A 27,696-nucleotide genomic window follows, 5' to 3' on the forward strand; every position below is an offset into this window, starting at 1 on the left:
AAGAGTGAGATTTTAAAAAGTAAGAGAATGGGAAAAACAGAGGCCAAAGAAGCTGGGTGGTGGTGGCACATGTCTTTAACCTCAGCATCCAGGAGGCAGAGACAGATGGATCTCTGTGAGTTCAAGACCAGCCTGGTCTACAAGAGCTAGTTCCAGCACAGGCTCCAAAGCTACAGAGAAACCTTCTCTTGAAAAACCAGAAGTTTATAAGGATAAGACTCCATGTATGATTCATTTGGGAGCTGGATGGTGGGTCCACCAAAAGAGTCAGAAGGGTATAACATCATACTACTATAGTATGTGTGTTTGTGTATGCATATACACTTATATATGTTATGTGTGACTTTAGGTAAGCATGAACCTATATGCTTCTCCATGAATTTTTCAAGCATCTTTAGTGTTATTCGTGCCTTTGTTTTGCTGAAGAGAGAACAAGGCTAAGTTTTAAAGTAAAGGAAACCGGTTGAAAGGGGAGGAAGGGCAAGCAGCTGCAGGACTAGGATAACCAGAAGGGAAAAGGAGGAGAGGCAAAACACTGGCATGCACAGAAAGAGCATAGAATAAAGCTGTTCTTGGGTCAAGAATTGCTCATCACACATAGCCCATGTCACTAAATAAGCTCACAACACATTTTCCCACAGGTTTTTTTTAGTCTGGCAGCAAAACTTGTCAGCTTTTGGTAGAAGCATTCCTCCGTAGGTAAATATCACAACAACATGCTGGTGCTCCCCCCACGCCCCCGAATTAGAAGAGGAATTGGTGCTGCCATCATTTTCAAACACCTTTGAACTTACAGAATTGGGGATTGAAATGAAAGGTACCAGTGGCTTTAGGTCACCTGTGGCATTAAGGAGAACAGTTCAGTAAATACAAATTCTCTCAGGACTTTGATGCTCATTTCTCAAGTGTTATTCACCAATGAGATTATACTGTGGAGAAAAAGAAAAGTACACAAGGGAAGACCATTTACTTACCATTTTAAAGATTCATTTTGTTTATGTGTACATGTCCCTGGAGGCCTGAAGAGGGAGTCAGATTCCCTGGAGCTGGAGCGACAGGTGGCTCACAGAGGTTGGTGCTGGGAACTGATCAATGGGTCTTCTGGAAATGTAATGTGTTTTTAACCACTGGGTCATCTCTCCAGCCCCAGATAAGGACATTTAAACAGCAGAATTAAAGTGGTCGTTCTCTAATAGACAGTATCCATATATCTCCAAATATAAAATCAGTCTCAGGAACTCCTACCTTTCATCCCTTCTTCCCTCCGTCCCTCCCTCCTTCCTTCCATCCTTCCTCTTTAATTGAAAATAGATTTAAAAGATAGGATATATTCTGATTATGTTTCCCTCCCCTAATTCCTCCAAGATCCTCCCAATTCCCCAAACCATCCCAATTCACACCTTTTCTTGTTCTCACTCATTAGGATACAAACGGGCATCTAAAAATGTAGATACAAGCGGACAAACCCGAATAGGACAAACCAAACAGAAAAGAAGAAGCAAAGAAAAAGCGCAGCAAACATATATAGATGCAGAGACACACACAGAAAACCCATAAAACATAAAACCAGTAACTATTTTAAACACACACACACACACACACACACAGTCTCTCACTTTGCACTGTCACTGTGGCTCACAGCATTTATTATCATCTGCTTCAGGAAAAAAAGCCTCTCTTATTATATATGTATGTGTATATATACACAGAACTCCTCTTCTGCAGGGTTCCCTGAGCCTTGAGAGGAGGGATTTGATGGTGTTGTCCCATTTAAGACTTGAGTGTTCCCTGGGCTGAGAGATCCTGGAGTTCACTTGAAGAGAGGGAGGATGGATCACATGAACAAAGCAGGGTGGTCAAGAGCATGATGGGGAAAACCACAGATCCAGCAGACAGCCGACCCAAGCTAGTGGGAGCTCATGGACTATGGACTGACAGCTGGGGAACCTGAATAGGACCGAACCAGACCCTTTTAATGTGGGTGACAGTTGTGTGGCCTGATCTGTTGAGGGAGCCCTGGCAGTCTCTCCAAGACTTATCCCAGGTGCATGAACTGGCTTTTTGGAGCCCATTCTCTATGGAGGGATACCTTGCTCAGCTCTGATATTGGGGGGTGGGAGGCTTGGTCCTGCCTCAAGTTGGTGTCCCAGACCTTGTTAACTTCCCAAGGAAGGCCTTACCCTCTCTGAGAAACAGATGGGGATGGGAAGGAGGAGGTGGGGGTGGAAGAAGAGGAGGGAGGGGGAACTGGGGTCGGAATTTAAAATGAAAAGTAATTTTTTAAAAAATAAAAATATAGAAAAAAAAGACTTGAGTGTTCTAAAGTATCTCACTCTGCACTGTCCAGCTGTGGGCCACTGTATTTGTTACTGTCTGCTTCAGGAAAAAGCTTCTCTGATATTGGTTGAGCAAGACACTAATCTATGAATACAGCAGAATGTCATTAGCAGTCATTTTACTCAAACCTTCCCTTAGCAGAACAGTAATAGTATTTGGTTTTACACTAGGGCCCTGGCCTATCTAGTCTCAGACTCTTGACAACCAAGCAGTTTCAGGTATGAATTCCATCTCCTGGAGTAGGACTTAAATCCAATCAGATACTGACTGGTTACTCCCGCAAGGTTTGCGCCACTATCTCCCTTAGTGCATCTTAGAAACAGGGCAGCTTTGCAGAATGAAGAGCTTGTATACCTTTCTCTTTTAGCAGCATGCAGAGTACCTTCAGTAGCACAAACACTAGTCTGTATGGGTGAAGGCTCTATGTAGGCACCAGCTCAACTTCTCCAACAGTCAATGAGCAGTGGAGATATTGTCTTCAGCAACAGGGCCTTCCCATCAGTTTGTGGAGAGCAACAACTAGCCTTGGCAACAGTCTGGGTTCTTTGGGGGTTACTTTTTTCTTAACATATAAACAATGTGAGTCAAATATCTGTTCACAAAAAAAAACTGATATGGAAATACAGAAAACTTCATGATGAAAGCAGGTTTCTCCTTTCATATTAGTAATTGTTTGCAAAAAGAAAAAAAAGATAGCAGTCTCTAAGTTGAGCTTCAAGGACCATCACAAAAATATTTCTTCCTTAGTAAAAAGAGAGAGAAGAGGTAAGGGTAGCAGCAGTGTTGAGAAATGATTGCAAACCAGATTTTCCTAGAGACGGAAACATAGCAAACGGTAGTGAGCGTAGTGAGTCAGGATGGGAAAGGAGTTTCTTAATATTGCCGTAACAAATTACAGGACTCCCTCAGTATCCATGGCAGAGGGGTCCCAGAACCCCCTCAGATCTGTGGGAACTCAAGTCACTTGCACAAAACACCAAGGAATTTCCATATAATGCTTGTGCTTGCCCCAATATAACTTCATCTGCTTTGGGTTGCTTAAAATACTGAATACAAGGGGTTCAAGATTTCTCAGCTGTTAAGAGCACTTATTATCCTTAAAGAAGACCTGAGTTTTATTCTCACTATCCAGATATTGACACACAAACATCTGTAACTCGAGTTACAAGGGACCCCATGTTCCTGACCTCCGCAGGTACAAAGCAAGCATGTGCTGCGGACACACTTACACACCAAACAGCTATGCACATAAAATGAGAAATTATTCGTTAAAAAGGCTTAAAATACTGAATACTAGGTACAGAGTATATGTACTATGTACATATGTACAAACAGTGGGGGAATGTTGGCAAGAAAACGTTTGCTATGCACAGAAACATATTTTAGAAAAAATTTCCCAACCAGGATGTCTTGAACACAGAGAGGTGGAACAGGGACTAGACAGATGCACCTGTGTTATGAATGTAGTAGCTTAAGATAAGGCACATTTATTATTTTACAGTTATGGAGGTTATAAATTATATTTAAAAGGTGAGAGTAATGCAAAGATGTTCTGAGGGTTCCTCTCCTGTTACCATCACTATGGGAGAATCTTCTATGGTTTTCTGCCCAGCTTCTGCTGACAGATTACATCCTATGGCTACCATACTCCCATCTTCAAAGCCGACAATGGACTTTCCAGCTTTTCTTCCCCCATGCTGCTTTCTTCGAACACAGAAGCTTATGCCACACCTAAGTACTCTTGCAGTTATATTGGATAGAATAATCCAGCATAACTGTGTGTTAAATTCCACGATTAAGAACCATAGGTACACCTGCAACTTCAGTTTTCCTTGGCCAAATAACACATATTCACAGGAATGGACTGGGTATGGGTTGTTATTTTGCTAAACACTGGGTAGGTGCTTAAATGAATTTCTAAGTGGGCAAGCCCAAGGGCTTCAGTGTGTGCTTAATGCAACTGTTGTTTTTCCTACAAACAAGCACAGAAAAGAGAGGATGAAAAGGAGAGGGAATTCTGTGGATAGAGCAAAATGAAAGATTCAAAATCAGTCAAGTGCGGGTCTTAAGAGAAAAGATGCCTGGAGGGTCCTTTCCCTGAGATTTACCGTGAACCTAGGCAGTTAGACATGGCTAACATCGAAGCTAGTTAATTCCTCCTGCGTTTACACACTGGCAAATATGAGAGCTTGAACATGTTTGGCAAGAGAAGATTTCAGAGCACCATTGGCAAGGAAACTGACCAGGCCCAAACTGTGTCCCAACATTTGGCTGTGGAAGAGCTGAGAGGCAGGACTCTAAGACACCCTGCAAATATTGACAGGGAAAGGGCAATAGTCAATAAATAACCCCAGGGTATTTCTACTTAGAATGAGAAAATCTCTCTCTCTCTCTCTCTCTCTCTCTCTCTCTCTCTCTCTCTCTCTCTCTCTCTCTCTCTCTCTCTCTCTCTCTCTCCCTTCCTCTCCCTCTTTCCCTCTCTCCCTCCATCTTTCCCTCTTTGCCTCTGTCTCCCCTTTGGAATAGGGGTAGTTGGGGGTTATGTAACAGAAGCCCCCACTTCAGATCCCTTAGAGACAGAAGAGCCCTCCTCCTCTTCATGGTTGCATGAACCAGTGAGAAAAAACATGGGAGAACCAACAACCTACTGGCTGTCTGTTGCTAGGTCACCTGTCCCCTCTTAGGCTGCAGTACTGAGCCCCCCTCCCACTTCCACTGGCGTCATATGAGTGGGTAGAGGGGGAAGCAGGGAGGGGCAGGCAATGTCCAGCCTCGTTTTGAAGTGCAGATGTACCTAGGGGCCCACTCAGTATCCCTCCGCTGCTCCCTCCTGCTCCCCAACTCCAGACACCCTCCTCCATGTAGTCCCCCCCTCCCCAAAGCCCTCATAGACCCTAGCTCTCGGGCATCCCCCACCCTGGAGTGGCACCAGAAAAGTGGTGGTGGTCTCTGGTTAGGGTGAGCAGGGGGCTGCAGGAGCTCACTGTGTGACCCACCCCCTCCCCAGGGGTGCGGGGCTGCGTGCGGCCCCGCCCTCTCGGAGTCGGAACTACAGTGGGCCCGTGAGGGGGCGTCGAGCCTGTGCGCCATATCCCTCCGCCCCCTTCCCGACACCCTCGAGGCGAGCTGTGCCTGCCGCATTCTGCGCAACAGCCCCTGCCCGTTTGCTGCAGAGGCTTGGAGGCGGGACGCGTCTCTGCCATTCCACTCGCGCGCAAAGCGCCGAGATCCCAGAGAGAGGAGCTGCGAAGGACGGAGCACAGCCGAGAGCAGACGGGAGACGCGGGGGAGCCCGCAGACCTGGGCCGTGCGCCTGGCCAGGCAAGTGGGGGTGTGTCGAGGGCTCGGGGCGGCCGCGCTCTGCGGACCATCGCCCGGCCCTGACAGTGCAGTGGGGGCGAGCGGGTCGCGGGGGCTCCCCGGAGTGGTGCGCGGTTCCCGGAGATCCTAGGCGGGAGGAGGAAGCGGGAACCCCGCTCGGGCTGAGGATCAAGGGGGCGGCTGGAGCGGCTGGCTGTGATGGTCTGGGGGCTGGCGGGGTAGAAAGCCTGGCAGTCTCCCTTCAGGTGTCAGAATAGGCCCTGAAAATGTTGTGCGGTAGGCAACGGCGGGAAAAATGGCGGTGCGGGAGTTGTGTGTGTATGGGGGGGGAGGGGAGGGGGAATCGCTGGGAGCCCTAGGGTGCGGGGCGGGTGTCCATCTCTGGGGCCAGCTCAGCTGGTGGGGGTGGTGAGTTGCCTAGGCTACCAGGGCGCTGATCTGTTTCCGGAGAGGGACCCTTGTACCCTGCGCCCTGGGTGCTGTCCCTTCCACAGGCTCCTGCTTGATGGCAAAGTCTCCTGTCTGCGCGGTAGGTCTGGCGTGTTCTGACAGGCCACAGTGAGCATCTGTAGACCAGAGGCTTAAGGAAGGAGGAACAGGAAAATGACCTGGATTTCTGGAGGTGTGTGGCAATGGGAGTGGGCACCAGACTGTGAGTGGCGATGCGAAAATGGTGGGGGTGACAGATCAGACAGGTGGGGTATCCATTAGTGTCTCCTAATCTCATTTCTCACAGCCTTTCAGGTACTTTCCCCAATGCCCTTCCCCTCCCTCCCAAATTTGGGGTCTGAAAAGATGGTTTGGGGATGATGACGGAGTCATAAATCCAAGGACCACTTCAGAACCTGCTTTCTAGAATGTGCTGCGCCCTTCCCCCATTTTTTGCTGCGCAAGAAGAGGAAATGTGGCCACCTAGTGGTGAATCTTGAGAATGGCAGGACTAATAAGTATGACATCAGGAAGTAGGTGTTATCTCAGGAATCCTGCAGCCAGGCAAAATAAAACTAGAATGTTCCAGCAGTAGGACCCTAAATGCTGAAAGACACACAGTCTTATCCTTTGTGGTGTTCTTCTCAAGAAGATCAACTGCTGCCATCATTTCCCAATTGCCTAGCGTTTTCATCTCTTTGTTCACAGGCCTGCTTTAAGTCTGATCAGTTCTGCGAGAAAGAAAAAAGGCATCAAAAAGACTGTCTCGAGATCTCTGGAGGTTGGTGAGAATTGTGGGCAGTAGAGGAGCCAGGTACTGCAGACTGCTATAACCCAAGACGGTGCATGATGTCTTTACTGTCCCCTAAATCTGCCCACAGCTGCAGCCGTCGTTTCCTGATAGTCTTACATTTTTATCTCTTTGTCCATAGGCCTGCTTTAAGTCTGGTCAGCTCTGCAAGAAAGAGAAAAGCATTGAAGAGAGCATCTCAAGATCTCTGGAGGTTGGTGAGAATCGTGGGCAGTAGAGGAGCCAGGTACTGAGGAGGCAGATGCAGACTGCTGTTACCCAAGAGGGTGCATGATGTCTTTACTGTCCCCTAAATCTGCCCACAGCTGCAGCCATCATCTCCTGATAGTCTTACATTTTCCTCTTTGTTCACAGGCCTGCTTTAAGTCTGATCAGTTCTGTAAGAAAGAAAACAGTCATCAAGGAGACTGTCTCGGATCTCTGGAGGTTGGTGAGAGTGGGGGCCAGTAGAGGATCCAGGTACTGAGGAGGCAGATGCAGACTGCTGTTACCCAAGAGGGTGCATGATGTCTTTAGTGGACCCTAAATCTGCCCACAGCTGCTGCCGTCATCTCCTGATTGTCTTACATTTTTATCTCTTTGTCTGCAGGCCTGCTTTAAGTCTTGTCAGCTCTGTAAGAAAGAAAACAGTCGTCGAGGAGACTGTCTCGGATCTCTGGAGGTTGGTGAGAGTGGGGAGCAGTTAGGACCCAGGAACTGAGGAGGCAGATGCAGACTGCTGTAACCTAAGAGGATGCATGATGTCTTTAGTGGACTCTAAATTTGCTCACTGCCACAGCATCCTTTATTTCCTTTCAGAGCTACTAGGAATGTTGAGGTAGATGTGAATTAGACTATGATCCACAGGACGAGACATGCGAGCTGGGACCAGGGAACAGGAACTTTAGGCAGAAAGCAGGCATGGTTTTGTTGTTGGATTGGGCTCGGAGATGTGTGCCCACGTAGCAGGCACCGAGCCTCCATTTTCTTTTATGCATTTGTAGGACTCCCTGCTGTCAGCTGTTGATCTTAACACCACCTGGACATAGAACAGAGGAGGGAATTGCACCACATCGGTGAAGGTGGGTATGGGAGAGGGTTCACGTTTAGATGGGGGTAGTAGAGATCGACAAGACTGACCACTGAGACATGTGGGGCTCCCCTCTGTCTTCATTTCTAGCTTGTGCACTGTCTCCTCAACCCTGCACCTGTGTTCCAGCAGGCAAGAGGAACATAGAGGTTTTCTCCTAGCTGAGCTGTTCCACTCACCATCATTCACCAGTGTCTCTGTGTAAGTTTTTACAGGAGGCAAGAGAACTGTATAGGACTGACTTGCTCTTTTTTCTCTTCCTAGATCACCTACAGTGGCTGCTTGGTGATTCTGTGCTTGCTGCTGACCAGTGCACCTAGGACCTGTCCATCTTCCTCCGGCTTGGTTTCGCCTCTTCTGCACTGTATCTGTGTTATTGACTGAGATTGTTCTTGGGTAGGAATCTTATTGGTGCCAGATTGGTGGTTTACCACTGCTACTCACTATATCTCTTGGATCATCAAAAGATCAGAGTGTGAAGAAGATACAGTATTGTGACAAATCTCTTGTTGAGACTGAGGCTTTGGTAGGCATCCTTAATTGAGCCTTCTCTGTAATTTGTACCATGACTGGGGCAGAAGTTGAGACTGGTTCTAAGGCCAAATCTGATAAGAAGCCTCAGGAAGAGGTTATGGGTGGGGCCGATCGAGAAAGTGAAGCCCCTATGGTGGTCAGACCCAAAGTCAGGCCCCAGGCTCCAGCCACAAGTGGGGCAAGGCGCAAAACTGGAAGTAAATCTTCATCTCGGGCAAGGCCTAAATCTGATACCCAGTCAGTGTCTGGAACAAGACCTAAAAATAATGGCCAGGCAATGACTAGAGCAAGGCCTAGATCTGAGGCCCAGGTAATGCCTGGTGCCAGGCCCAAAACCGATGGCAGGGCAGTAGGTGGTGCTCGCCCTAAGACTGAAGCCAAGCCAATCCCCAGAGCACGGCCTAAGGATGATGCCCAGGCATGGGCCCAGAGTGAGTTTGGGGCTGAGGCAATGCCACAGGCTGAGAGAGCACCCTTACCTAATGCTGTCACGTGGCCCCTGGTCAGTGCTGCGTCTACATCAGTTCCTAAATCCAAGAGTCTATCTATGGATAGAGAACTGGTCAATATGAATGAGGAAACGTTTCCTGGGGCCCAGGGTCAGGCTGGACTCCAGCCCTGGTTTAGACCTGGAGAGGAGACTAATACGGGTTCTTGGTGTTATCCCAGGCCTAGAGTGAGGGAGGAGACCTCTAATGAGTCTGGGTTTTGGTCAGCAGATGAAAACTCTACAATGTCTTCTATCTGGACTGGAGAGGAGACCAGTATCAGATCAGGGCCCAGGGAGGAGGCAAATACTAGGTCCAGGCACAGGGCTAAACATCAGACTGATGCCAGGTCCGGGCCCAGATCCAAACAAGATTCTTGGTCTGGGTCTGAGGATGAGGCAGGCAACCCATTCTGCCTTTGGGCTGGAGAAAATACCAATGACTTGTTTAGGCCCAGTGAAGAGGCAAATGTGCGACCTAAGGTCAGGGCAAAGAGAGAGAACTATTTTGAATCGGAATCTGAAGATGAGTTCTACAAAGAGTCCTGGTTTTTGCCTGGGGAAGAAGCTAGTAGGTTCAGGCGCAGAGACAAGGCAGAGCCTAATAACATCTTGAAAAACAGTAACCAAAATGATGTTAAAACCAGTGACAGGGTCAAACAGGAATCCAGCTTTGAGGAGGAAGTCATTATTGGATCCTGGTTCTGGGGAGAACAAGAGACTAGTTTGGAGGCTGGAGCTTCAGCAGTCTGTGAATCTGAACCAGGGGCTGAAGAGGGAGCCATTGGTGGAGCTTTGTTTTGGAATGAAGAAAAGCCCACTTTGGGGGCTGCGGCCAGAGATGAGGTCAGGCCTGAGTCTGAAGAAGATGCCATATTTGGGGCCTGGTTCTGGGATAGAGATGAGGCCTGCTTTGACCTAAATCCTTCCCCTGTGTACAGGGATAAGAGCAGGTTCAGAGATGCAACTGAAGACATTGATGAATCATCCAGGCCCAAAACCTGGGATGAGGTTACTTTTGAATTCAAACCTGTTCTTTACCATGGGCTTGGCTTCCCTTTTGAATTCCCCTTTAGAATATTTGAAGGGGATTCTGACGATACTGAGGCAAAAGCCAAGGATGAGGAACCTGGTGCAGAAGGGGAAGAGCAGGAATCTGGCCTTCCGCCTGATCTGCCTGAACCTGAGTTCCCATTTCAGTATGATCCCTCTTACCGATCAGTCCAGGAGATTCGAGAGCACCTTAAGGCCAAGGAAAGTGCAGACCCTGAGAATTGGTCTTGCAGCTGCATACAGTGCGAGCTTAAAATTGGCTCTGCAGAGTTCGAGGAGCTTCTTTTGCTAATGGATAAAATTACTGATCCTTTTATCCATGAAATCTCTAAAATTGCAATGGGTATGAGAACTGCTTCTCAGTTTACCCGTGATTTCATTCGAGATTCTGGTGTTGTCTCACTGATTGAAACCCTGATGAATTATCCTTCCTCCCGAGTTAGGACTAATTTTTTGGAAGATATGATCCACATGGCTCCACCTTATCCAAATCTAAACATGATTGAGACCTTTATATGCCAAGTGTGTGAGGAAACCCTTGCACATGATTTGAATTCCGTTGAGCAGCTCACTGGAATGAGGATGCTTAGACACCTCACTATAACTACTGATTATCACACACTGATTGCCAATTACATGTCTGGGTTTCTCACCTTATTAAGCACAGGCAATGAAAGAACCAAGTTTCATGTTCTAAAAATGCTGTTGAACTTGTCTGGCAATCCAATGGTGGCAAAAAAACTATTCAGTGCCAATGCTTTGTCCATATTTGTGGGTCTCTTTAACGTAGAGGAAACGAATGATAACATTCAGATTATTATTAAAATGTTTCAGACTATCAGTAATATTGTAAAAAGTGGAGCAATGTCTTTAATTGATGAAGATTTCTGTCTTGAACCACTTGTTTCTGCATTCCACGAGTTTGAAGAGCTAGCTAAACGGCTGCAAATCCAAGTAGACTATGACGATGACCCTGAGGAGGGACAGTAAATTCAGTGTGTTTACCCACCTGCCACTGATCAGCCTTATGTTCCCAAAGAGCCCCAAATAGTGCTTTGGTGTTCACAGTCTGGTTCTGTGCTGTAACTTAGATCTTTAATGCTATTGTTAACTAGTCAAACCTTTGTTGTGAGCTGGATCATTTGTGAATGCCAAAATATATCAGAACCGAAAACATATTTGTTGATATTTGTCTTACTGTTCAGATTGTGATATATTTTAGAGTTGAGCTCCCAGTGAACCAAGTCATATGAGTAAGCTATCCTGCTCTTTGTTGTTTAAACATGTGGTTCTCTGCTTGAGTCTGTGTTTTCAATAAAGTTCAATGTTGAAATTGGCATAAATGACCCTTCTTCACTTTAAAAGCCAGGTGCAGATCTATTATACACATTCAAAATATAGATATGATTAGTATTAGAACAAGCACATGCTTACTAGAAAATCCTGTTTTAGGAAGGGAGATTACTGTGAACTTTGGTACTCAAGAAATGCTTCCAAGAACTGGGACCTAGATAGTCCCTGAACAGTAAGCATCTTGGAAATGAGCCATAGTGATGTGAAGCAAAGTTTGTGTTAGGGAAATATGTTCCAATAACATGAGTGAAATAATTGAGAGGAGTACAAAGTACATACAGGTGGGAAATTAGGCAAGGTAAGTGTTGAGGAACTGCATAAACCAAACTGAAATTAACAATTCATAGTTTAGATTTTGCTTCAACAGTACCTAAAGGGTGAATGAAAAAGACAAATTCAGTGATTCTCAATCTGTGGGTTGCGACTCCTTCGACAAACCTCTGTAGCCAAAAAATACTTACAATTCATAAAAATAGCAAAATTATTATTGTGAAGTAGCAACAGAAATAACTATGGTTGGAGGTCACCAAAACATGAGGAAGTATATTAAAGGGTCACAGCATTAGGAAGGTTGAGAACCACTGTTTCTAATTAAATGGGCTCAGAAGTAATATTTCTTGTATGATGATAGTTCAAGGAAGGTACTATTGAAATAACTATGGATTGATTTATTGACATGAAACAACATTAGTAATTCTATATATATAGCAATCTAGAGAAGAATTTGGCATCATATTTGAAAAACTGTTTAAAATGTATGTATAAATAAAATGGCTGAGTTCATTGTGACTATAACAGCTTCATATAGCCCTTATCTGGATTAAAATATGCAAAGCTAAATTCTTAGAGACAGGCATTTAAGAAACACAAAATTTAGCAAAACATACGAAAGTTAATATGTTCCCATCCAGTGAATCTAGTTGTAGATGGGCATGCTGGGAAAAGGGTATGTTTGTATAAATCATTAACCTAAAGCGTTATGAAAAAGTTTAGTGATAAAGTGATTTAGAAAAGCTGTAAATGAACGAGACTTCAGAACCAAGATTACTAAGTTTGTATTGGGCTGTTGATGCTACAATAAATGAAATTTCTCGTGTAATTATGACACTCAAACAATCATGACATTTCCTTTTTAGGTGGCAGCAAAGTTCTGCAGCTAGACAGTGGTGGTGGTCGCTTATGTCACTGACTTGTACACTTTACATTGATTACAATGGTAAGTTTATGTTCTGGGGATTTCGCCATGACACAAAAGCCACAGACCGCAGCAGGCCTTCATCCAGGAGTATTTCACAAGTCAAGAGGAAATTCGGTTTGGAGACAGATTCCAAATTGTGGGAAATAGAAAATATTTTGTTATTGTTAGACAGAAAAAAATATTTATTTTCTTTGTCCAGAAAATGCCATAAATTTTCAGAGATAAAATTGCAACTTGTGTTAATAAAATGGGAGCATGGTGCACAAATTTTACCAAGACGGTGAACAGGTGCTAAGATCAAAAAGAGTCAAAGGGTATAGATATAAATAGTACATATCAAACTTCATATGCACAGGGAATCAAAGGATAGGCTAATATTATAGAATTATAGAAAAGGTGATTACCATCTTACATGCAATACTTTGGAACATTTAATGATATCCATATTATTGGACATTATATAAATTACTGCTAAAGAATCGTCTCATGATCCAACTCCTCAGGGATCCTTTTTTTTAGACCAAGCACTCTTAGAGAGCAAGACCCCTGGCTTCAGACTGGAAGCTTTGACCACTAATCCAGCTAGCCCTCCAATTGTCTTCAAGGTAAGGAGGTTCAGATTCTTCTGGTAATGAGCTGAGCTCCAGAGACAGGATATTATTCTGTTCCCCATGCTACAGATGCTCAGTAGTCTGGCTGGTCTGATGGGAAGTTGTATGATGAGTCTTTTGCCTGGACACACAGGTATATTTGTTTTCATGGAGAAGGAAAGGAAAGGCATATACCTGGCAATTGGAATAGGTCGAACAAGGGGCAGGAGGTTAAGGTGGTTGAGCTGGTGTCCAAGGTGTTAGCTTGATAACCTTTTTTTTAATGTGTCCAGAATGAAAGTATTGATTGGATGGAATAATCCCTCAGTCAATCAAAGGTGTGTTTGTCAGGTCAGGAGCTCAAGAAGCTGCTGTATCTGTATCCCCCCCCCCATTTCCCTCTCCGGGCTCCCTCCCTCCCTCCTCCCAAGTGTGTGTGTGTGTGTGTGTGTGTGTGTGTGTGTGTGTGTGTGTGTGTGTGTTGTGGGGTTGGTGACCTTACAGGTAGAATTGGCTTTAGGAACCCCGGGAGGGGAAACAGTACAGTAACTGTGTTTATTATACTGCTACTCTGCTTCCAATGATGTGACCTCTGCTCTTATCCTGTACTTTCTGTCTGATTTCCTTAATGGCAGTATCCAGCCACTGGAGATGTCCCAGGGCAGCTGAAAAAATCGTGGAGAGGAAAAGAACGAACACGATAATTGCCTTTTCCTCAAGGGTTCCAGCAGGCCAGGGATAGGCTAGAGAAATTGCCACCAGCAATATCTAGGCATGAAGATAGGAGACATAGAGTGAAAGGGAGAAAATCTGGGTGCTTTTTTTTTCCATAGAATTTCTCTTTGGGATTCGCTAATCTTAACCTCTAAAAGGTTAGGTCCTGCTCTCAGTCCCAGGCAGCAGCTCCTTCCTATTTGGAAGTACATACTGCTGACTTTTGTGAGACTTTTTTTTTGCTGTCTTGCAATGAGATACTTGTTTTGGGGGGTCCTATAGGAATCATGTCATAGCTGGGCGGTGGTGGCGCACGCCTTTAATACCAGCACTTGGGAGGCAGAGGCAGGCTGATCTCTGTGAGTTTGAGACCAGCCTGGTCTGCAAGAGCTAGTTCCAGGACAGGCTCCAAAGCTACAGAGAAATCTTGACTCACAAACCACCTGTCTTTTCTGAGTAGTCCTCCGTACCCGCTGAGTACCAAATAAATGAAAACAGTTCCTCAGTTCACATGAAATGTGTGCATGCTTTATAAAAAATAGTTTTCTTCAGTTCTCTGAAAACACCATGTACATGGCCTACCATTTATTTCCAATACCAAGCTAAGCAAAGCTAATAAAGGTTCCACCGTTTAAGGACTGAGTATCACAAGATTGTCTCCAGTGTAAGATGACAATCACTTTGGGGGAATCTTCAGGTTACTAACCCTTCTCTTTGACTCGGCTACTAATCCCTGCTTTCTACAACCATTTCATGTTCAAGAATTTGTTACAAATACTCAAAAGAAACCATGGAAACCCTTTAATGTTACTAGTTTATAATAAAATTTTCTAAAGTCTATAAATGACAGGGTAGATGAGGTGCTACTCAGGACATTGTCTAGAAGGGTACAAGATACAGGAGGTGCTATTCTCAAGGAATAAGTGAGTAAATGCATTCACCAATCAGAAAATTTTCCAGTTTCTGTTAATTAAAATCATTAAAGAAGTTCAGTTATATAGACTATTAATTAAATAACTGACGACTGGTGATTAAATTAGTCTCCAATTCCCATTGTGTCCCTGAAAGTTAGGAGATGTGGCTCTCTAAGCATGTCCTGTATGGTTTCTTTGTTTTTGTTTGCTGGGGACCAGCCCTATCTTAATGCTACCTGGAAAGCTTAGTCACCATCATCTCATCAACATGCAAGTTTGAATACTTGAGAGATTCCAAGACTCTTCTCCTCTGAGAATCTCATGTATTATGGAGCAAGGAACTGAGGCCAAATGTTAAGACATGTCCATATTGTATTTGTTACTGAGGAAACTCTAAGACTTAATGAGTTCTGTGCTAGGAGCTGAGAATGAAAATTCCTGCGTCCTCTCTTATTTTTGGCAGATAATAGTTGTTTATATTTATAGGGTACACTGTGATAATGCAATACATGTATATAGTGTGTCATGATGAAATCAGCATAGTTAATATTCCCATCTCCTGAAGCATTTCATGTTATTCTCTGCCATACTTTCAACAGAATTCTTGTAATATTAGTATTGGTTCAGTGTTGAGGTTTTTCTCTCAAGAGCTGTTTTCTCCTGTGTTCCTTTTAGAGAAGACTGCAAGCATGGCGTGGCATAGTAAAGACTAGCTGATCTCCATCCCTGGTTCTCGACACAGAGCTTTAAAAGCCTTGAAATTTCCTGACGTGTAAGAGTAACAAGGTGTCTTTGTGCTGTAGGATGTGAACAATCACAGAAGGAAATATCCTATTAGTAGAAGTTTGGAATTTGAGGCTAGCTCAAGGTTCAAGGAGGAAAGTGGGACTAAATACTCAGTTCAATAACAGTGGCACTTAATAATGCTAATATAAATGAATCCCTCCCAAAATATTTAACATCAGAGTGTTAGGGAAATTGTTTACTTTCTATAAAAGTATGAGAATTTGAGCTGATATTGTAGCTTCCGTGTAGAAAGCAAGGTATAGATGGTGGCACACACTTGTAAACCCAGGGCTGAGAGGCTGAAAACAGGAGGCCAACACAGAAGGAACCCCAGAGCTTTCTCTCCAGTCAGTTTAGCCAATTGCTAAGTCACACGTTTAGTGAGATATTATGTCTCCAGAAATAAGGTGGAGAGCAGTAGAAGATTCTCTGTGTTGGCCTCTTGCCAAACATGCTTGCACATGATACATGTATACATGCTTACCATAACTCCCACATATGCACACGAAAAGTAAATTAAAAATTCTTATTTTCAAGGCTATAACCATACTAGGAAAGGGAGATACACCCTGTCTCCATATGGAATGGGCAGAAAAGCTGTGGTTAAGATTCTTCCACACCTTATCTCATGTGAATTATTCCAGTGAATTATGAAACCCCATGTTGGAACCATTACATTTATAATTTGTCAGTAGGAAGTATGAATGACTGATAATCAAGACCAGCGTCGATCTCACTGACTGATGGTGATCATCTTGGTGACAGTGTTCCTCAATATCTGGAGTCTGACTCCAGCTCTAGGTGATTGATTTTGAAAACTTGACGTAAGAACAATTGTGCCACTATCTACAGTTTTAGAAGGCACCTCCAAATTACTATCTGTAAAGCCAACATCTGATCCTACACATCTTAGATTGTTAGAGTGGAGGAGGTGCCTGCCTGTGTCGTATACGTAACAATACGGTACAGGACTTTGTGTCATTCACTTGTAATTTAGGTAGTTTCTAAAATTACCAATGTTATATTTTATCAGCACCCATTCAGCCTGGAAATCTTGTCAGGATTGTATTAGTGTTGGTGGAACTTAAACTTTTAACCTGGCAGGTTATGTCTAGGTTCCATAGCTACTGCCAAGCAAATATTTAACCCCTTCATGACTGCCATTTTTTTATTACAGCTACATAACAGATGTGTTGATGCACATATGTGCATGTGCTAATAGGGATAAGCACAAGTGGAGCAGGCAGGATAAGCTCTCAGATTTTTTTCCAGTTATGAATACTTTTAAACTTTCTTACGTCTAGTTCTCTCTTTAACTTGAAAGGCAGTGTTACAATTTGGAAACAGAAAGGTTGAGCTTTAAGAAATGCCAGTGAACCTTGAAAACCTTGATAGAAAATCAGTTGATATTTTATAGATGAGATCTGACCGAAGGTTGTTCTTTTGAAATTGATGCAGGATCAAGGACTGTAATAGCACTTCACCTGTGCTGTGAGAAAACACACTTATTTCCTTGATAACTGCAAAGATGACAAATCTCCTTTGATAATAACATATGAGGGCAGGTAATATTTGAACTGGACCTGATGTTACATAAAATAGCCTATAATATTTCTCCAAAGGGGTGAGAGAAGAGTATGAATGATGAGATTTTTATTCTAATTTAAGGGGAGGGATCTGATGGAGACACTTAGGGCCTAGTGTTTCAAGGTCTCTCACTCTCTGCATAATGTCGGGCTGTGGGTCTCTGCATTTGTTCCCAGCTGCTGCAGGAGGACATTTTTCTGATAATGGCTGAGCAAGGCACTGGTTTATGAGTATAGCAGAATATCATTACAAGTCATTTTATCACTATATATTTTTTCTTGCTTTAGACTCGTATTATTTGGTTTTATTCTATGTCCTTGTGCTATCTAGTCTCTGGTACTTGATCATCCAAGTAGTGTTAGATAAGGGTTATATCTTGTGGAGTAGGCCTTAGATCAAATCACTTATTGGTTGGTTACTCCCACAGGCTTGTGACACCATTGCCCTAGCATGTCTTACAAACAGGGTAACATTGTAGATTAAAGGGTTTGTGACTGGCTTGATGTTTGTGTTTCTGTTTTGATAGTATATAGAGTAGCATACTTAACCAAAGACCAACTTGACATCTTCAGGTTCAATAAGTTGTGTAGGTGTTGTCTTCAGCAATAGGGCCTTTCTCTCAGTTTGTGGAGAGCAACCTATAGTCTTGGCAACAGCCTGAGTTGTTTATGGATATCCATGGGGATTATTGGACAACTCAATTAGATGTAACCTAATCTCAGTACTGGAAGCTTCACTTGGTGACAAAAGATGGCCAATTGGGACTCTGTCCTCCCCGTTATTGGCAATTTCATTTAGATCATATATATATATATGATCTAAATATGAGTATGATATTTATGAGTATGTGTATATTTCTAGAAAGTTTGCTATATTAGGTTTCCATACTACCCCTCAAATGTCCCTTAATTCTCTCTCTCTCTCTCTCTCTCTCTCTCTCTCTCTCTCTTCATTCCATCCCACAATCCCCCTCTATCCTCCCTGTCCCGACTTGACCCTCCCATTCCTGCCCCCACTTCCATTCATATCTATCTATTCTTTTTCTCTCTCCTAAAGAGATATATCTGTTCCTAATCTATTACTCTATACCTGCCCTCTACAGTTCTATGAATAAAGATTTACATATATATCCCACTAAATTAACTAAGCAGGACTCATAAGAGCTCACAGAGACTGAAACAGCAAGCATGGGGCCTACATGGGTCTACACCAGGTCCTCTGTGCATATACTATGGTTGTGTGGCTTGGTTTTCTTGTGGGACTTCTAAAAGTTGGATCAGATGTGTCTCTGAGTCTTCTGCTTGCTCTTGGGACTCTTTTCCTCCTATTGGGTTGCATTATCCAGCTTTTACTATGTCTTAATTGTATCTTGTTTTGTCCTGTTTGACTATTATCTCTTGGAGGCTTGCTCTTTTCCGAAGTGGATCTTGCTGAGAGCAGAGGTAGTAAGGAGCTGGGAAGAGTGGAGGAAGGGGAAACTGTGGTTGGGATGTATTGTAGGAAAGAAGAATCTATTGCCAGTGATCAAAGAAAAGATTCTGCATATGAATGAGATCATGTAGTATTTCTGTGCCTTATTTATTTCTCTTAACATAGTGGATACCAGGTTCTTTTAAGGTATTGTGATGGAGTTTTATTTTTTAAACATTGAAAAGTATTTCATTCTGTATATATGCTATTTTCCTTATCTGTTTATCCATTGATGGACAGTTACTTTGATTTTTGTATTAACTCATGCAAATAATACTGCTAAATAAATAATTAACTTATAGACTTAGATGAATAGCAGTAGTAGGATTGTTGGGTCACATGGCATTTTCTTAAGACACTCTTTTCACATACTAACCCTCACTATCTTTTGTTATTTTGATAATAGCCATTCTGACTGGAATCATGATGTGCTAGTTGATTTTTGTCAACTTGACACAAACCTTGACATATTTGGGGAGAGGAACCTCAATTGAGAAAATACCTTTATTAGATTGCCTGTAGGCAAGCTTGTGGGTCATTTTCTTGGTTAGTGACTGAAATAGTCTTTAATATATTTTAAGTTGATTTTGTTTTGTATATGGCAAGAAATAAGATTCTAGTTTCATTTTTTTCTGCAGGTTGATACTCAGTTTTCCCAGCACCCAAATTGAAAAGATTATCATTTCTTTTTTAAAAGAAATTTTAATTAAGTTTTTTTATTGTGTTGGGGGAGGGCTTGTCTCTGTGTATTTTTGAGGGAGGTTCACGTGGAGGTCAGAGGACAACTTTCAGGAGTCAGTTTTTCTTTCCATCATGTGGATCCTGGGGATTGTCTGTTGCAGAATATTTGTGTACACTATAAAAATGTGTCTCTTCCTAAGGCAGCTTCTGATTGGGTTAATAAAAAGCTGAGTGGCCAACAGGTAGGCAGAAAAGGTATAAACAGGTCTTCTGTGCAGAGAGGAACTATGGGAAGAAGAAAGGCGGATTCTCTAGTGAGACACCAGGGAGACAGTGAAGAGGTCAGACATCCAGTACAGAGTAGAGGTAATTAAGCCACATGGCAGAATGGAGATTAATAAAAGCTGGGTAATTTAAGTTATAAGAGCTAGTGGGGCAAGCCTAAAGTAAGACCAAGCTTTCATAATTAATAATAAGTCTCCATGCCATTATTTGCTAGCTGGCCGTCCACAGAAAATCTGACAAGAATGCTGGCTACAGTTGGCAGGTTTGGCAATAAGTGCCTTTGCCTGCTGAGCTGTCTTGCCAGCCCCTGTGTTCTTTCCCTGTTGTGTATTCTTTTAGCACTTTTGTAAAAATTCACTTGGCCATAAATGCACAAATTTCATGCTAGGCTTTTTAATCCTTTCCAGGTGTCTGTTTTGATGCCAATATCATACAATTGGTAACTGTAGGTTTATAGTCTGTTTTAGCTTGGGTACTAGCTTTGTTCTTTTTATGCTATTTGGCTTCAGCTAACAAGTTCTTTTGTTGTTTTATTATAAATTTATTTTCACATATTTTAATTAAAATAAAATTTTATCACTTTGTCCCTTCAGTCCTTCACAAGTTCCCTCTCTCCAACTCCTTCCAAATACCCACACTCTCAAATTGAAAGCCTCTTCTTCACTGATTATTATTGCTGTGTGTGTGTGCATGCTTGCACATGTACAAATATATAAATACTTCTCCTTGGGTATGTTTTTATTTATTGTGTTTATATGATTGCAGGGCTGACCACTTTTTATTGGACAGCCCATTAGTTGACTCATCCATGGGACAGGTCAGTTCTTTCTCTCTCAGGAGTCATCATCATGCCTGTAGTTCCTTGCCCCACCATGTCATCCTGGGAGATGTTCCCCCATCTGCCTTAGCATGTCTATTGATATTGCCATTTTACAGATCTTGTTCATGCATCCATTTCTTTGAGAGACTTCCTGGTACTCTGGTTTTAAAAATCTTTACCTCTTCCATGATGTTTCCTGAATCATAGATGAAGGAACTGTGGTGTGTGTGTGTGTGTGTGTGTGTGTGTGTGTATTGTACACATACACATATATATGTATATATAGGGATGGTGCTCCCCAGGATTCTTGATCTCTGCATGTGTCCAGTTGTGGCTTTCAGTGATGGTGTCCATTTGCTGACAAGAGAAGCTCCTTTGATGAGGGGTGGTAGCTACACTTACTTAGCATCTGCAGTTACTCCATGTTAACTCATTCATGGAGATTTGGAGCTAAAAATTGCAGATGAGAGAGAAAATGTAACATTTGCATTTCTGGATCCGAGTTACACCACTCAATACAAACTTTTATATCTATCCATTTTAGGTCTATCCATTTACCCACAAATTTCATTTTTCTTTATAGCTGCATAGTGTTTCATTGTATGCACATCTTCATTATCCATTAATCTACTGGAGTATATTTAGGTTGTTTCCATTTCCTAGTTATTGCAATTAGGGTGGCAATGAGCATGGCTGAACAATTATCTGTGGAGTGGGATTTTGACTCCTTTGGACATATGCCAAGGAATGATATAGCTGGGTCGTGGTAGATTTATTTTTAGTTTTTTGAGAATTCTCTATATTGGTTTCCAGACTGGCTGCACCAATATGCATTCCCACCAACAATGAGGGCTCCCCTTTTGTCACAAGCATGCCAACGTTTGTTGCCATTTGTTTTCCTTATCTTAATCATTCTGTGTAGTGAGGAGCTGCAGGCTGTGTTCCCCGGCTTTCGGCCTCCTGGCTAGCTTATGCCCCAAAATAATTACACGGAAACTGTATTCTTTTAAACACTGCCTGGCCCATTAGTTTCAGCCTCTTACTCACATCTTGACTAACCCATATCTAATAATCTTTGTAACACCACGAGTGGTGTCTTACCGGGAAAGATTCAGCATGTCTGACCTGGCGGCTGGCTTCATCGCATCTGTCCCACTGAGGAAAGGCATGGCAGTCTGTCTCACTTAGGAGAGGCGTGGCATCTGACTGAGCCATCTACCTCACTTCCTTCTTCCTGTTCTGTCTACTCCACCTATCTAAATCCTGCCCTATCAAAAAAGCCAAGGCAGTTTGTTTATTAGCCAATGAGAATCCTCCATCAATTCTGACTAGGTAAAATTAAACACCAGAGTTGTTTCTCTAATTTCTAAGCATGATGCACAATTTTGAAGTATTTCTTAGCCATTATTTTATTTCTTATATTGAAACCTCTCTGTTTAGATTCCTCGTCCATTTTTAATCAAGTCATTTATTTCCTTGACTTTTTTGAGTTCTTTGTATACTCTGATTATTAATTATTAGTCAGGTGTATAGCTGGACAAGATTGTCTCACATTGTGTGTTTCTTCTCTACTCTATTGATCATTTCTGTTCAGAAACGTTTTAGCCTTACGAGTTTTCCACTTCTCAATTGTTGGCCTTAAACCCTTGGCAAATGGAGTCCTATTCAGAAAGTCCTTTCCTAAGTTAAGTTTTGTGGGATACTGCCTGCATTTTCTTTTAGCACTTGTAGCATTTCAGGTTTCAGATTGTGGTCTTTCATTCACTTGGAGGTAATTTTTGTGCAGGGTGATAGATATGAGTCTAATTTCATTTTTCCTGCCTGTGGACATCCAGTTTTCCCTGCACCATTTCTTGAAGATGATATATTTTCTTTAGTTTATATTTTATTGCCTCTTTGTCAGATATCAGGTATTGTGCTCATGTTTGAGTCTTCTCTTTTCTTTCATTACTTTACAAGTCCCTTTTTGCCCATATCATATTGTATTTATTACTACCGCTCTTTAGTAGATCTTGAAGTCTGGAATGGCAGTCTCTCCAATACTATTCTTTTTGTTCAGTATTGTTTTGGCTATCCAGGGTCTTTGGGGTTCAATGTAGCATGAACAATAAAAACTGAGCGACAGAAATTGGGGTTAAACTTGAAAACCAGAAAAGCAAAGCAGCCAAGCCACTAGAAAAGTCTTACCTCTACCAAGGCTAGGCAACCATAAACTCTACTGACTAAGCCCCCCTCTCCTCCCATTTTATATTCCCTCTAGTGCTGGGATTGAAGATGTGTGACTCCCCAGTACTGGAATTAAAGGTATGAGCTACCACCGCCTGGATTTGTTTCTGCATTGATCTTGTGTATCCCAGGGTAGCCTGGAACTCACAAAGATTCATCTACCTCTCCCAAATGCTGGGACTAAAGGTGTGTGTCACCATTACCTGACCTCTAATGGTTTTAGCTTTGCCTATGATCTTCAGGTAAGATTTATTTATTAAAATACAAATAATATACCACCATAGTTCAATATAAATTTTAACATTTTTTTTTACTATTTCTATGAAAAATGAGATGGGGATTATTACTGGGATTGCATTGAGTTTCAAATGCCTTTTGTTAGAATGGTCATTCTTGCATTATTCCCTCTCCCTGTTCTACCATCTTGCTAGTTTTTCTTTTCTCAGGCTCATTTCCACTTTCACATCACATATATAAAATGGCTTTATCCAGCACTTTGGATAGCCTGACTCTATTGCAGGCTGTTTTATGTAGGGAGCAAGCCTGTACTTTGGCCTAGGCTCCAGTTTGCCATTTGAGGTTATAGAATACACCCAGTACTTCAGCCAGCTGTGGTACCACCATTTGATAATAGGGCTGTGCCCATATTTACGTCCCAGCTCCCCATTGCCATTTGATGTTTGGTAGGCCCAATTTGAGGTATGATGTGCCTCCATCCCATGTCATCTTATGAGGTCACAAGGACATTCAACAATCTGACTCCAGTAGTTTCTACCCAGTGATTCCTTATTTATCTGATACCCAAGGGTCAGTGTAGCAACCTATGGCTGATCCTTTGCCATCTATTCCTCCTCCTTCCATATCTTATTATGTTTAGAGATACAAGCTATCCTAGTTTACAGTCTCTAGGACTCAGCCTACGAAGAGAGAAGATGGCTTTACATTATGTGAGTTTAAATCTTTGTTTCTTTCTTTCCAGTATACCTTTAAACAAAACTCCTATAAATAAACAATATTCCTCCTATGTGTTTTTAATTTGTTTCTTAGTTCCTAAGTGTGTTCCCTTCCTATATATCCTGTCAAGCAGCAATCTAATGTTAGTCACTAACCCAACTATGATTTCTTTCTTCTTTCCCTGAATTTTCTCCACTCATATCTGCAATAACTAACATACTACCACATACTATTAGTGTCCCTTTATTTTCCAAATTAAGACTTAATAGAAACTGTTTTGTAATCAACTTATTCTCATTGCTCATTCTGCATTTACTACTGGCCAGTGAATTTAGTTGCAAACAGTACTCAAGCCACAGTGGAGTCTAAGGATACAACCTGGTTCCCTGAGTAGCAGTCTAAAAGAGGAAAACACGACCTCAACACTACTACAGACTAGTCTTTCGTGAACACTTCAGACACTTTCACTAAAAATAAAAAGTGACCTGAATAAAGCAACAATAACAAGATGTTCTGATGCTAACCAATGCTCTAATCCCAGGTGGGCAGGGTCCAGTGTAAAACTCAAGACAACTGGTCTCCTCCAATAACTAATCCTATAGTAACGGCTCCAGTGAAAATAAACAAAATTCCAGACACACAGTTTAAAAAGGCCATAATAAATATTTTCAAACAACTCAAAGAGGAAACTAAATATATTTCAAGAGAACATAAACAGTTAGTTAGATGAGAAGAGGAAATCAATTAAGATGTAGATACAAAATTCAACAAAGAGATAGAAATGCTGTGAAAAAATTCAACTGCATTGATATTGGAAAGGAAAAATATAGTAGGTCAAATGTGAGGATCTGGGGGAGGTGGGGCTGAGAAACAGGTGCTGCTGATGGATATGATAGAAATACACTGTATCCTTGTATGAAATTATTGAATAAAAATGAAATTTAAGTTTTAATGGAAAACCTAACGAATAGAATGGGCCATAAGAAGGATAGAAATGTGGGGGTGAAGACACAATAGTGGGATTGGAATTAGACTCAGTCAAAGTCCATGGTACATAAATAGAACACTCAAGATCTTTAGGACACCATGGAAAGACAAAATTTATTAATTATAAGCATAAAAGAAGGCATTTCGTGTCAAATAAATATTCTCAATAAAATCATAGAAGATAATCCCCCAAATCTAGAGAAAGATGCACATCCAGATACAAAAGTCTTTTTGGACACCAACTAGATAGGACCAGAAAGAAAATCCCCATGCCATATGAAAATCCCTAAGCCATAGCTAAAATAGAACACAGCAAGTGTATTGAAAGCTGCAAAAGAGAAGACCCAAGTCACATATAAAGAAAGATAGGCCATAGGAATAAATGCTGACTTTTCTGTGGGAACCTTATAAAAGTAAGAAGGTCTTGAAAGAATATATTTTAATTTCTGAAAAATCAGAATTGCCAATCTAATATTATATGTCTGGCAAAACTATAAACTGTAATTGAGGGAGAAATAAAATGTTCTGTGAAAATGCAGTCTAAAGGATTTTATAACCACCATGCCAGCCCTATAGAGGATACTCAAAAGAATATTTCAAAATTAAGAGGAAAATAAACACACCTAAAAGGCTACCGAGAAGCTGGTAAACAGATTAAGATAATGGTTAGACAAAAGATGTCAGAACTGAGATGGCTCAGCAGTGAAGAGCATGTACTGCTCTTGCAAAGGAGTGGGATTCCAGCACCCATATCATGTGGCTCACAACTACTTCTATCTCCTGACTTGGGATCCTATGCGCCTTTCAACATTTGAGGATACTGTACTCAGTGTGCACAAGATCACATAGAAATACACATATACCCATACTAAAATTATTTTTTAAAAAAGACTATGAAACACTCAAAACTACAAAATTAACAAAATGACAGGAATCAATATACACCTTTCAATAATAACAATATTAATAGTACAATTCTCTCCATCAAAAGACACAAGCTAGCAAATTGTATTACAAAACGAGATCTCTCTTTTTTCTGTCTTGTTCCTCTGGCTCTTAATAGTTTTCTACTTCCTCTTCTGAGATGTTGCCTGAGCCTCCTGTGTAGAGTTTATATTGTAGATTAGCAACTGAGGCTTAACCACCCGATGATCTTTTGTTCTCAGCACAAATGAGATTTAATTGCGGATTTAGTAGTTCCATTGGCAGTTAAAAATGTTTCTGTAAGGAGGGTAAAAAGCTACACTTGTGTGTGGGCATAAGGATAAGGATTTAGAATGCAGTTAGAAATTATACTGGCTTAGCAATTATCCCAAATAAAGGAGTGTTTGTTGGTTGATTAAAGACTTTAGTGTTTTCTTACTTTTAAGCAGGTGTAATCAATCTTCCCTCCTGTTCCTATAGAATGTGGGTATCGATTGGTCTAGCTCTATGCAGTACTGCTGTTTTTAAGATGTGGTGATTTCTTTCAAGAGACCATGAGCTCTTTTGTTAAATTGTTTTTATTGAACTATATATTTTTTCTACTCCTCCCTTTCCTCTCCCCTCCCCTCCTACCCTCTCCCATGGTCCCCATGCTCCCAATTTACTCAAGAGATCTTGTCTCTTTCTACTTCCCATGTCAATTAGATCTATGTATGTTTCTCTTAGGGTCCTCATTGTTCTCTAGGTTCTCTGGGATTGTGAATTGTAAGCTAGTTTGCTTTATGTCTAAAAGCCACCTATGAGTGAGTAAATAATGATATTTGCCTTTCTTGGTCTGGGTTACCTCACTCAATATGATGTTTTCTAGCTCCATCCATTTGCCTGCAAATTTCAAGATGTCATTTTTTTTCTGCTGTGTAGTATCTCCATTGTGTAAATGTACCACATTTTCCTTATCCATTCTTTGGTTGGGGGCATTTAGGTTGTTTCCAGGTTCTGGCTATGACAAATAATGCTGCTATGAACATAGTTGAGCACATGTCCTTGTGGCACAATTGAGCATCCTTTGGATATATACCCAAAAGTGGTATTACTGGGTCTTGAGGAAGGTTGTTTCCTAATTTTCTGAGAAATTGCCATACTGATATCCAAAGAGGCTGTACTACTTTGCAATCCCACCACCAATGGAGAAGTATTTCCTTTACCCCACATCCTCTCTAGCATAAGTTGTCATCAGTTTTTTTGATCTTGGCTATTCTTACAGGTATAAGATGGAATTAGAGTTGTTTTGATTTGCATTTCTCTGATGGCTAAGGATGTTGAGCATTTCCTTAAGTGTCTTAGCCATTTTAGATTCCTCTGTTGAGAGTTCTCTGTTTAGGTCTTTATTATTGTATTATTTGTTCTTTTGATGTCCTGTTTCTTGAGTTCTTTGTATATTCTGGAGATCTGTCCTTTATCCTATGTGGGGTTGGTGAAGATCTTTTTTTTATTCTGTAGGCTGCCGTTGTGTCTTATTGACCCTGTCCTTTGCTTTACAGAAGCTTTTCAGTTTCAGGAGGTCCCATTGTAGTGTAAAAAAGGACAACTGGAGCAGGAAACCAACCAATCACTGAGCACTCTGACTCTGAACTCAAGAGTCAGAGAAAGAAACATACCCTGTATTTGAGACCTGGGCCACGGAGAGAAACATCTTTATCCCTGAACACAGGATTAAAAACATGTGCCCTGGCTCTAAAACTCATGTCAAAGAAACACACTTTGTTCCTAGAATCAGAGCCAGTGAAGGAAATATGCCCTGGTCCTAAGATTAGAGTGAAAAAGCTAAAAAGAACCAGTGAAAGAAACACAGTTAAGCCATGAAGTCAGAGTTATCTCTGCCCCTGACCAGCTAAATTTACCAATACCTGAGCAGGAAAAACTAACCAATCCCCCTTTTCCCTGGGAAAACTTGGCCCTTAAGAAGCCCTATATAAGCCTCTCCACCCCTTCAGTTAAGAGCTGTCATTAATTCCTTCCCTGGCAGAGGCAGTCACTCTCCTGGACTCCTCCTTCCCAAATAAATCTCTTTCTCAAAAGAGTCATGGCACAGAGCAGAAGAACCTGGATGAGACATCCCTTAGGGGACAGAGCTGAAAAATCTTGCTGAGACACTCCCTAGGGGGC

General features: G+C 42.0%; 2 protein-coding genes across 13 annotated transcripts in view; both read left to right on the forward strand.

Moving 5' to 3' along the window:
- Nucleotides 1-7,528, forward strand: part of Gprasp1 (G protein-coupled receptor associated sorting protein 1) — a 73,429-nt gene extending 65,901 nt beyond the window's left edge. For 2 of the 6 annotated variants that reach the window (XR_005283893.1, XR_005283892.1), the window contains 2 exons: nucleotides 7,020-7,124; nucleotides 7,253-7,323. The gene's annotated coding sequence lies outside the window, so the exon portion shown is untranslated. Of the gene's footprint in view, nucleotides 1-6,046; nucleotides 6,902-7,019; nucleotides 7,125-7,252; nucleotides 7,325-7,487 lie in introns of those variants that run through there. The other 4 variants (XR_005283888.1, XR_005283890.1, XR_005283891.1 and 1 more) reach the window with 4 other exon arrangements.
- Nucleotides 7,081-27,696, forward strand: part of Gprasp2 (G protein-coupled receptor associated sorting protein 2) — a 40,588-nt gene continuing 19,972 nt past the window's right edge. For 2 of the 7 annotated variants that reach the window (XR_006020709.1, XR_006020710.1), the window contains exons 1-6: nucleotides 7,532-7,559; nucleotides 7,882-7,959; nucleotides 8,232-8,363; nucleotides 12,531-12,610; nucleotides 13,112-13,197; nucleotides 22,700-22,743. Coding sequence is in view for 2 of the 7 variants with exons in the window: in XM_042054395.1 (XP_041910329.1) it covers nucleotides 8,533-11,031 (2,499 nt within the window). In the remaining 5 variants the exon portion in view is untranslated. Of the gene's footprint in view, nucleotides 7,092-7,531; nucleotides 7,560-7,881; nucleotides 7,960-8,231; nucleotides 11,381-12,530; nucleotides 12,611-13,095; nucleotides 13,198-22,699; nucleotides 22,744-27,696 lie in introns of those variants that run through there. The other 5 variants (XR_006020712.1, XR_006020713.1, XR_006020711.1 and 2 more) reach the window with 5 other exon arrangements.

The sequence above is a fragment of the Arvicola amphibius genome, chromosome X (assembly GCF_903992535.2).
Source record: "Arvicola amphibius chromosome X, mArvAmp1.2, whole genome shotgun sequence".
Taxonomy (NCBI): domain Eukaryota; kingdom Metazoa; phylum Chordata; class Mammalia; order Rodentia; family Cricetidae; genus Arvicola; species Arvicola amphibius.